Source organism: Chinchilla lanigera, unplaced genomic scaffold (assembly GCF_000276665.1).
Source record: "Chinchilla lanigera isolate Chin_1 unplaced genomic scaffold, ChiLan1.0 scaffold00105, whole genome shotgun sequence".
NCBI lineage: Eukaryota > Metazoa > Chordata > Mammalia > Rodentia > Chinchillidae > Chinchilla > Chinchilla lanigera.
In genome coordinates, this window is record NW_004955506.1 from 2,564,253 (window position 1) to 2,575,012 (window position 10,760).

The 10,760-nt window shown below is 47.6% G+C and overlaps 1 protein-coding gene across 3 annotated transcripts in view; it reads right to left on the reverse strand.

Annotated features, from left to right (window-relative positions):
• Positions 1-10,760, reverse strand: part of Rnf213 (ring finger protein 213) — a 100,025-nt gene that overhangs the window by 65,914 nt on the left and 23,351 nt on the right. For all 3 annotated transcript variants that reach the window (XM_013506013.1, XM_013506014.1, XM_013506015.1), the window contains 4 exons: positions 6,016-6,235; positions 5,545-5,600; positions 4,616-4,769; positions 2,166-2,315 (listed from right to left, as the gene is read on the reverse strand). In XM_013506013.1, the coding sequence (XP_013361467.1) occupies positions 2,166-2,315; positions 4,616-4,769; positions 5,545-5,600; positions 6,016-6,235 (580 nt within the window). The remainder of the gene's footprint in view (positions 1-2,165; positions 2,316-4,615; positions 4,770-5,544; positions 5,601-6,015; positions 6,236-10,760) is intronic.

A 10,760-nucleotide genomic window follows, 5' to 3' on the forward strand; every position in this document is an offset into this window, starting at 1 on the left:
TAGTGGCACATCGGAGTGAAGCCACCCATGCGGCCTGTGAACCCAGGGCCCTGACTGGACCAGTAGCCACCACTGTCCTTCTAGCTCTACAACTGGTTTGATGCATAAAGGATTTCTCACTACTATTGTATTTTGAAAAATTTCAAACTTAAAAAAAAAAAAATCAACAAGGACAGCTGTGACCCACATACCCTCTGCACTACACTCCCAAGGTTTCCTCATTTAATATAGCGGCTTTCTCTGTCTCTATTCTCCCTTTGTTGCAGAAACACTTGCAGGTGAGTGACAGACCTCATGACACTCGAACTTGCACACCTGGGCAGATGTCTCCCATAACCCCACCCTGCTGCTGCATCCTGGAGGACTCGTGTCCCAAGCAGGATGAAGACACAATGGCACACGAGCTGCCTGCCCCGTGCTGCCCATTTATGCTCTGACTGCACCCAGGTCCAGCTGGGACACACACTATCTGGCTTTTACTTTTATGAAGCTGGCATTTATGAAGAGCTCAGGCTATTTCCTACACTGTTTCTCCATCTGACTTACTTGTTCTCTGGCAGTTAAGGTATTTGGGGCAGGAACACTACAAGGTAAGCCCCAGGGAAAGGCACGTTGGGCAAGTCAGGCATGGCTGAGTACCTGCACCATTCCACACTGCCCACCTGAATGCCTTAGGTGCCTCTGCCCCCGAAGCCTGATTTAAGCCAGGTAACTCCTCTGTGCCACTGGGGCTGACAATGATGTGGGCATGGCCTGCAGGATTTCTCCACTGTAAAAGTGCTCTCTTCCAGTATGATAGTGAATCCTGCACTGAGATAGTTTGCAGGCGTCCTGTCCTACAACTCTCCAGGGATTGACTTCAGCATCTAGATATTCTTGTTCGAATCAGTCATTACTACTGGGTCACAGGAGGTGAATGTTTTGGTATTACATTTTTAGTACTAGAGATCAAATCCAGGGCTTTCACACTAAGCTACACTGACAACCTTTTTTTTTTTTTCTCATTCTGTATTTTGAAATGGGGTCTCAGTAAGTTGCTAAGTTGTCCAGACTGGGCTCAAACTTGTGATCCTCCTGCCTCAGCCTCTCAAATAGCAGAATAACAGGTAACACTTCAGTTTCACTTGGGTGGCATGTCGCCTGTTAGTCTGAAACTGCAGGTAGCAGTTGGGGAAGGATCACCTTATCCTTGACCAACAGTCACAGGCTGGTGTGGGTAACCCCCTGCCTTGGTGAAAGGGGCCTAACACAGATGCTGCTACAGATAGCTGAAGACAGGCTGGTGTTAATTGTGGGAACAGATACCCGCCACTAACCCCGGTAGCCAAGGATACTACACTGGCTAAATGGGTAGCCCCATCACAGGTCTGCTGTCTCAAATCCCCTGCTGTGCTTTCCTCAGGGACTGACACAGCTCTAGTCTTCAAGTGAACAGTATCTCCTGTGGGGACTGACTCATCCCTCAATGGGACCTGTAGGAAGTTCTCTCAGTGAGGAGGAGGTCACTAGGGCAGACCCCAGGGTCCCCACAGCTGGAAGGTGGCTGCAAAGGGACAACCCTGCTGCTTGCAGAAACAGAGCCTGTGCTGTGGAGAGGGGGCAGCCAGACCTCCCGCCTTCACCTCTCTGTGCTTTGTACCCATGTCGGCGGGGGTGGGGGCATTGCAGCCCTCCAGGGGTTCCTGGTATCACTAACCCCGCCGAACAAACCTAGCAGCTTCTCCTCACACTGCTCTGGGGTGACCCTCCTGTAGGATCCTCCCCATTTCTGGCTATTCAGAAATACAGTGCAATCACAGTTTGCCTCAGTTTCCTCACGAACAGCTCTTCCTTTCACGTTTGCCTTCTGTTTCCAAGGCCATGCATCTAACTGGAACCCTCAGTCCTAACACAGACCCCTTATGTCCCTCCTGGCTAGGCCTGCTCAGGGCAGTGCTCTTGACATGTTGTCACCACTGCCAATGCCTGGTGCGGGAGCACTGCCCAGGGATTCTGGCAAGTCTTGGGACCACACAGACGCCTGCTGGGTAAGCAGCGACACCCTCTCCTTGGCAGGCACACTGAGGCTCAGGGCAGGCTCACAAAGGGCCTGGATGCTGCTCTGCCAACTGGCGGTGATGGGTCACCGTGGCACACGTCCCCACCCAGTGCCCTCGGCAGCTTACCTGAATCTCCTCAGGGTAAGAGAATAGGGCGAATGACACCTCTGAACACAACATGCTCTTCCTAAACACTTTCTTGAGCCAGTTTCGAGTGGCAGTCAGAGCACCCTGGAAGACACTCCGGCTGGCTTCAGCCCCTGGGCCTGCTGTGTCCTGTGGGGACGAGAGAGAGGTTGCTGGCTCCGCTCGGCAGCTCCCTCATCCCAGCCAGTGCTCAAAGACCTCGTTCGAAGCCCACTGTGCAAGCACTCTGTCCACTCCAGAACCCTGGGCTCCACCTAAAGGTGGCAACACTGGTAAGAACGGGGGAGGAGGCGCAGCGTTTGTGTCCTTTGAGGTCCCTCAGGAAGAGGGCCCTGTCTCCCCCAGACTAGGTAAAAGGACCATGCCTTGAAACCCAGAGCTCGAAAAGCCCAGGACACGCAACCATATGATAAAACAGCCCATCTGCTTGCCAAGAGGTCAGCGAGCCCTGTTCTAATACGCTCTTTGGAAAGCCAGTGCCTTCCTTCCCTCCTTTGAGACACCTCCCTTTCCAGGCAGCTCCCTCCCAGCCTCAGCCCTGAGGGCGGGGTGAAGGGGTCAAGAGGCAAACTGAAAGCCAGACAAGGTGATAAACAAAACTCCAGGCACAACCCCTTCAACCCCCCAACCATCACAAAAACAAAAACAAAAACCAGGTGGGCTGGGCATGGGGCACATGCCTATAATCCCAGCATTCCAGGAGGCTAAAGCAACAGGACTGCAAGGTTCAGCCCAGCCTGGGAAATGTAGTGAGACCCTTCTCAAAATAAAAAATGAAAACAGCTGGGGATGTAGCTGGGCCAGAAGGCCTTGGCTTCAATCCTGCTACTGAAAGAGAAAGAAAAAGAAAAGCAGCAGCCTAAAGGAAGCACCTGAGGCTGAACTCAGCGAACTCCACTTTGTGACTTTTCTCCACCTGCCTCTGATCAGTCCACCACCCAGCCAAAGAGCCAGACACTTGTCACATCAAGTCTGTTACATTCAATTTTAGTAATACAAAGTTTTCCTGTTCATATGGCATAGGTAGTGTTCTTGCTAAGCCACTATGGACTTGACTAACCCAAGATCTTAGCCAATAATGAGACAGCCATTTCCATAGAAAAATAAATCCTGTATAACTGCTACAGTTCTTAAACACAATGTATTTGGGAGCTGGAATCTGCCTACGATGGATTATACAGTGCTTACTCAGGAGTGCTCCCTTCACCAATAAAATTAAATCTGACAGGGTTTCTGTCACATCTTGAAGAAAAATTGAAAGGGATAAGGTTAAAAGAGTAAATTATCTCCACTAAAGCCAAAGTTTTGACTTATAATAAGGTTGAGAAACAGACCCAGTATAAAATCCTACATCACTTTCAAAGGGAAGTCAGAACCCTCAGGTGGGTGACATCGCAGCCATGAAAAAAGAACCCCTGATACTGTGGCCCCAAGGATGGGTCCAAGGCACAGGGGTGAGAGGGGAAAGCCAGGTACTCAGTGTGATGCTCAGAGAAGCCGCAACTGCCCTAAGGGGGAGACAGCAGAACATGGTTCCCTTTGGGGCATGGAGGGTGAAGGCCCTGCAGGGACTGGGATCCCCCTGCGGTTTAGGTATAGAATGCAGCCCGAGTCTCCTGCATCTGGAGGTGGGCTTTGGAAGGTGACTGGACCATGGGGGCACTGTACCCATCGATGGGGTCATCCACTGCAGAGCTCAGAGCCGAATGTGCTGTTGGGAGAGACCTGGAAGAGAATATTCTGGTCCCCACTTTCTCCCTTCTTGTCCTGCTTCTTAGTGGCCATGAGTGAGCAACTTTTCCTCCTCTATGCCCTCTGCTATCCTGTTTCTGCCTTGGAGCCAGCCGACCAGAGACTGAAATTGTGAGCCAAAATAAAGCTTGCCTCCTGTAATCTGCAGGTGTTGCGTGTTTTGTCCCAGTGACAAGAAAGTGACAAAGACACAGGGACACAGGGCCACGGGGCTGTGCATAGAGGAGGTAGACTCAGCTACTGTACTATATAGCAACATAAACAAAAGAGCTCCAGAGGAGAAAGACCATGTGTATTTTGGGAGACTCTGATTTTTCCATTTTCTATGACACACAGAAAGGTCACCTTATTACAAGACCTTGCCTGGCTGCCAAGCTGCCTCTGTCAGCACTATAGTCTATCCAGGGACATCTTAGGTGCTGGACATCCCTCCCTCCCACAAAAGCCATGGAAGGTGGGTTCAATACCCACCCTATTCCAGTTCCGGGCTGCTGGAACACCCTTGACACACAGAACAGAGCCCAATACTGAGCAGGTACCCAATGCATATCTACAGCTGGATCAATCCTTGTCTCACCTCAGCCATCCAGAGAACTGGTGCATTTTCCTTTTAAATGGAGGCCGCTTGAAATTCCATACTTCCTGAGCACAATATTAGAGGTATTAATTCCACTTACCTGTAGCGGTTGAAGATTAATAATTTTGGAGATGAGCTCTGCAGACAAGGATGGAATCTCACAGAACTTCCATTCTCTGGTGCTGTGGCAGACAGCTTCATGCAGTTTGAGGCACAAAGGCAGGTAGCACTGCACCAGGGTGTTCTCCAGAATTCTACCCAGAGTGGAGAGAAATCATCGTCACCCAGAAGAAATGGGAAAACAATGCCCATTAATGCCCAGCTCCTTCCCTTTGAAAGACCTGCAAGAAAGGCACTGTTCCAACCTGTCCTAGACCCATGCCTGGAAAATTTCAATTGTTCTTAAACTTCAGACTCAGAGAAAGAGGGAACAAAGTTGTTTTGCCTTTATAGTATGAACTGTTCTAACAAAAGCGAGTTAAAATACCTACAAACACAACCTCTTATTCTGAAAAAGAGCAAGGGATCTAAGCTACTCATTATGAAAATACTATATGCATTTGAAAATCAGCTCTGCTTCCAGGTGGAGAGGGATGAGAGCAAGAAATGCTAGAAAAAGAACACAAGCTATGTGTGGAGCTGAATCCAACACCTCATGGACCTGCTTTCTTGTTTAATGACAGAAGTTCATAAGAGAATGAGAGTGGTGATACGGCAGCCACTGGGGCAGCTCAGTAAAGTCCCCGGTGTGTGATACGCACAGAGCCCTGGAGCGCACACACACCAGGAACCTGGTGCAGGGAACACCGGAAGGGGCACAAATCCTGTGAAACCCCGATTCTCAGCCACTGGTAGCTATTACTTCCTTGTTTAAAAATGAAATGATTAGATCAGTCACTTGTAAAAAGAAGTGGGTATATACACTGGTTTGTGACCTTCCCATCCCGACAGCAAGTGTGAGAGGCTGCTGATCAGCAGGGGCAGCAGGTACAACCCTGGGAGAAGGCTGCACTTGGCTTTTCTACTTACACGCCATGATAAGTGTCCACGAGCTGCAACAGCTTCTTAAAAACTTTCTCAACATCCTAGGACCATGAAGAGAAGGGGAAATGACAGGTTAACTCCCGCATGCTCTCTTGGGGGAAGCAAAGCTGAGAAAAATCCTAGATATATCTGAATAGTGTAACAATCACTTTCTTCTTCCCTACAGAAACACTAACCTCCTGATTCACACCACTTTCTATATCCAAAAGTTTGTAAAAGGAGACAGCAAGTATGAAGCAGGTCACTGCACAGTGCCTGCCATCTCTGCCTCCCATACGTGTGAACAACAAAGGGCTGTTATTTTCTTGAGTTGTACTTACTGAAACAAAACGAACTTGGAGAAATCAAACTTTAGACATAAAAATATAATGACCCTTCTGGTTCTTATTTCTCAGTGCTGTCCCCACCCCAGTCCATCCTGCAGGAAAGAGCCACCAGCCCCAGATGTTCACACACCGCCACACTTTGGGGAGAGATCTGAAGTTCTGCCATCCGATAGTAAATGCCCAGGAAACAGTCCAGCACATGGGCAGGCGCATGGTTCAGGAACTCAGCAGCCTTGTCCATGTATTCAACCAGGCCTTTCAGTGGGAGCAAACTAAACCAGGACCGGAAGAGGTACTCATCCACATATAGCAAATGTTTGTTTTTATTCATAAACTGAAGCAATTGATTCCTGAGAAAAGAAAATGACAACAGAGAGAAGGGCCTTGTTGAGATCACAAAACAAACCCAGATTAAAGGAGCACAAAGCCAGGAGTCAAAAAAGTTCAGACTTCAAACATGATTTCAAGGTCACATGGGGATGAAATGTGAACAAGAGCATCTTAAGAATTTGCTCAGATGGAAGAACCTTGTGGACACTACATGGTATGGAAGCAGCTATCACGAAAGGACACACACCGTGGGACTGTGCAGTGGACACATAGCATCAGAAAGTAGGATGGTGAAGGTCCTGTGGATTGGGGACGGAGTTTCAGTGTGAGAGGGTAAATGAGTTGGGGCGATGGAGGTTGGGGATGGCCGCACAGCCATGTGATGTGCTTAATGCCATGAGCTGCACACTTCAAAGAGCTTCACATACTAAATTATGTATGTTTTACCAGAATTTAAAAAAGAAGAATTGAGGCTGAGGTGTAGCTCAGTGGTAGAGAGCTTGCTTAGCCATGCATGGGGCAATGGGTTTGTTCCTTAGCACTGCATACAAAAAAGAAAGAAAGAATTCACCAGGAGCTAGGTCTTTTGATGAATTTGTGAGTGTCCTGGGTTAAACCAAGCAGGTGAGCTCAACGAAGGTCTTTAAACAATGCTGATTCTGCAGCTCTGTACTGGAGACCCCAAAAAAGTTGACAAGTAGAAAATTAACAAAGCAAGGAAGTAACAGAGGTTATGAAAAACATCAACACAGGTTCACTATTTACTAAGGGTTTCACATAACTTTTTTAGTGCTAGGGATAGAACCCCAAGTCCACACGCATGCTAGGCAAGTGCTCTACCACACAGCCACATCCCAGCCCCTAACCTAAGGGTCACTTTTACCTGAAGGACAGATCTGTAATGCCCACATTGTCATTGTCTAACGTTAACAGCTAACTTTCTTCTAGATGGTCTACACATCTTTGATGGACATTTAAAACACACACTTACATAAATAGTTTTGAGTTGACTTTAATTTCAAAAGGTTCAGGTAGTGGAGAAGAAACAAGAACTTAACTGAGCTCACTATTTTAGTCCTGAAGTTTCTAAGCTCACTCTTAGTGGACTGGGGTAGGATGATGAGATCTGGAAGTTTCTTCTACAAAAAACAAAGTCTTCCCTAAGGAAGTTTTCTTACCTGAAGATTGGGTTACTTACAAGTGTGGTATTAAATTTCCAAATGTTTATTGATTTTGCAGATGTTTTCCCCTCTGCTCACCCACAGTTAAGGAACATGTCGCCGCAATATGACATTTTTTGGTTTGTATTGTTTTGTTGTAGCACTGGGGATTGAACCCAGAGCCTATGCACTGAGCTACATCCCCAACCCTCTTTCACTCTTTAGTTTGAATCTTCTAAGTTGCCCAGGTGGGGCTCCAACTTGGGATCCTTCTGCCTCTGCCTTCTAGAGTGGTGAGATTACAGGTATTTGCCTGCCTCAATGTGCTTTAATACTCTTCGGTGTGCAGGTGTTGTCCAGCCCAGAATAGTCAGTCTTGGCAAGCCCCTTGTGGACCCGAGAGGGGCATGTGTCCTACAAGTGTTGCGTGGAGTGGTCCCTGGGTGCCAGCTGGATCTGTCTGGTCAGAAGCGTTGCCACTGCTGTCACTGGGGAGCGCGGCTCTCCCAAGTTGTGGAGTCACCTGTTGCTTCTCGCATACTTCCAGTTTTGGTTTTAATCCCACGCCCCCCTCCACCAGGTCTGATACACATTTATCTCTCGTCCTCTGTGACTCTAGTCTGCCTCTTCAACTGGTGAAATGTGTGTTTCTTAGCTTCCACTTTATCTTTTATTTTTTAAGTTTGCACTTTTAAGTTTGCACTCCATGCTGAAGAGAAGCAGCTGTGTGTGTGTGTGTGTGTGTGTGTGTCCTCTGGCCCCCACTCAGGAGACAACAGGCAATGTCTAAAGACATTTTAGCACCTAGGGAAGGGTGGCCAGCCTGGCAGCTTCTTGTAGGTGGGGACCAGGGCACCATCTTCCCAGCCAGGCATGGTGGCACAGACCTGTAATCCCAGCATGTAGGAGGCTGAAGCAAGAAGACTGCTGTAAGTTTGAGGTGACACTGGGCGACATAGTGAGCTCAAGGCCAGCCTGAACTACATAGCAAGATTCTGTCTCAAAAAATCAAGACCAACTATCAACAAAACAAACACCCACACACCTTCCCATACTCAGAACAGTCTTATCACACGGAGTGATCCAGTCCCAACACTCAGCAGCACCACAGGTGAGAAACCATGCCCTCCAGTTACAATAGGCAGTGTTTCTTTTAAAGTCCTGTCACGCTGCAGGGTGCCAGGCCCCATGGTCACCACTTGCTGCCTTCTGTCCCACCAGGGGCACTGCTCACCACACTGTGAGGCCTGAGCTGTTCTAGCTCAGCCCTCAGGGCTCACTATTTCACTTCCAACCACTTCTTCATGGGTCAGGCAGCTGGGCAGCCCCGGGACCATGGACCCTGAGCCCATGGAGGTGCACTGTAAATGCAGGAGTACACACCTTTGTGTGCTGGTCAGAGAAATTCCACTGCAAAGCCCAAAGTATTAGTTTAGTAGTCTATTTTGCTCAGAAAGGTTAAGTGGTCCTTATTTCTGTTCTATTAAGTAACCTACGACTATTTTACAGAAACTATACTTCAAGGGAAATTGTTTGGTTTCCTGAAAATACTGATACTTTTACTTCAACTGCTAGGGTGCAGGGCTTCTAGCTGGGGGCCATGAGGGCATCTCATAGGAATAGGGAGCACCATATTACTGTAGGTCTAGAGCTTGAACCCAGGGCCTGCATATTCTAGCAAAGTTCTCTGTCACCACGCTACCTCTACCACTAAGCTACATTCCTTGCCCTTTCACCTGAATTCTGATACAGGGTCTTACTAAGTTGTCCAGGCACTTTTGATCCTCCTGCCTCAGCCTCCTAAATAGTTGGGATGGTAGACATGTGCCACCATGCCCAGCTCCAGGCACGTTTTAAACTAAAATGCACTTTCTCCTAGGTTAGTGTTCTAAATCCTGTCAGATTTTCAGACAGGTAGGATCCTGGAGCAGCCCCTTTATGGAGGCCTCACTGGCAACCTGCCCGGGGGGTGTCCTCATGGCTCCCCACACGAGGCAACAGTGATCAGGGACAACAGAGCTGTTCTCCTGAAAGGCACAAGGCCCACAGTGAGGTGACTAACAGGCCAGCCCTGAACAGCAGAGGGCTTTCCCCAAATCCTTGCCATGTAGAGGGATTAAGTTGGAATGCCAGCCTTTGAGAAACTGCTTGATGCTCTCAACATGGCCAAATAAACCACTGCTGTTGGGATAACACAACCACATTGCCCTCAAGCCCCTCCACCAGTGAGGGGTCTGAACTGCTTTAGTAAAACATCAGAGTGAAAAAAAAAATGATCTAAATAAATAACAGTAAGTCAGGCGTGGTGTCACACGCCTATAATCCCAGTGCTCTGAAGACTGAGACAGGAGGATCGCCATGAGTTCTCAAGGCCAGCCTGAAGTGTATAGCAAGATCCTGTCTAAAAATAAACACATAAATAAATAAATGTATTAAATATGGCTTTGTAAGAATTTATAATGACATTTTAAAACATGTTCAAATTAATTAAATATTTAGAGGCTATAGTCTAGCTGAGAAGACCACCTCAGCACCACAAAATAATATTAATAATGCAGGGCTGGGGATTTAGCTCAGTGGCACAGTGCCTGCCCAGCAAGCTCAAGGTCATGACTTTGATCCCTGGTACCGAAAAAAAAACAACCAAAACAACAACAAAACAAATAATATTAATAATGATAAGTATATATAGCTTCCAAATAGCCCTAAGCCCAGATATCTAAGTTTTCTCAAATACTTCCTGGTAATACTTTCTTGTGATGAGGGGTAGTTCCTTCTATTTGGATACACATTATGATTATTCCTCTGCTATAAGACAACACCAAGAGAAGGTACAATGGCCTACAACAGGCAGTCTTTGACCCACCAGTTCTACTTGCAGGAATATATGTCAAGAAAACAACTGAACAGAGAAGACAGAAAGAAGTTTGCTCTTCAAACCACCTCTCATAGCCAGGAGCAGCAGCACATGCCCATAATCCCAGCACTTTGGGAGGCTGAGGCAGGTGAATCACAAATTAAGTCTAACCTGAGCAACTTAGTGAGACCCTGTCTTGAAATAAAAAATAAAAAAAGGTCTGAGGATTGGGGATGCAGCTCAGTGAGAAAGCCCTAGGTTCAACCTCTGCTGTCAGGGAAGAAAAATGTTATAAAACTACAGAAATAACCCAAATGCTAACAACAGAGAACTGTCTAAACAAAAGATGGCACATTCTTCAAGTGGAACTTGAGGCTGTCATCACCCTAACACTGTGGATGTGCACGTACTGACATGAGGTGGTTCACAGGGGCTGGAGTATAATTCAGTGGAAGAGCACTTGTCTATTGTGTGGAAGGCCCCAGTTCCATCCCCAGAAACACACACACACACACACACACACACACA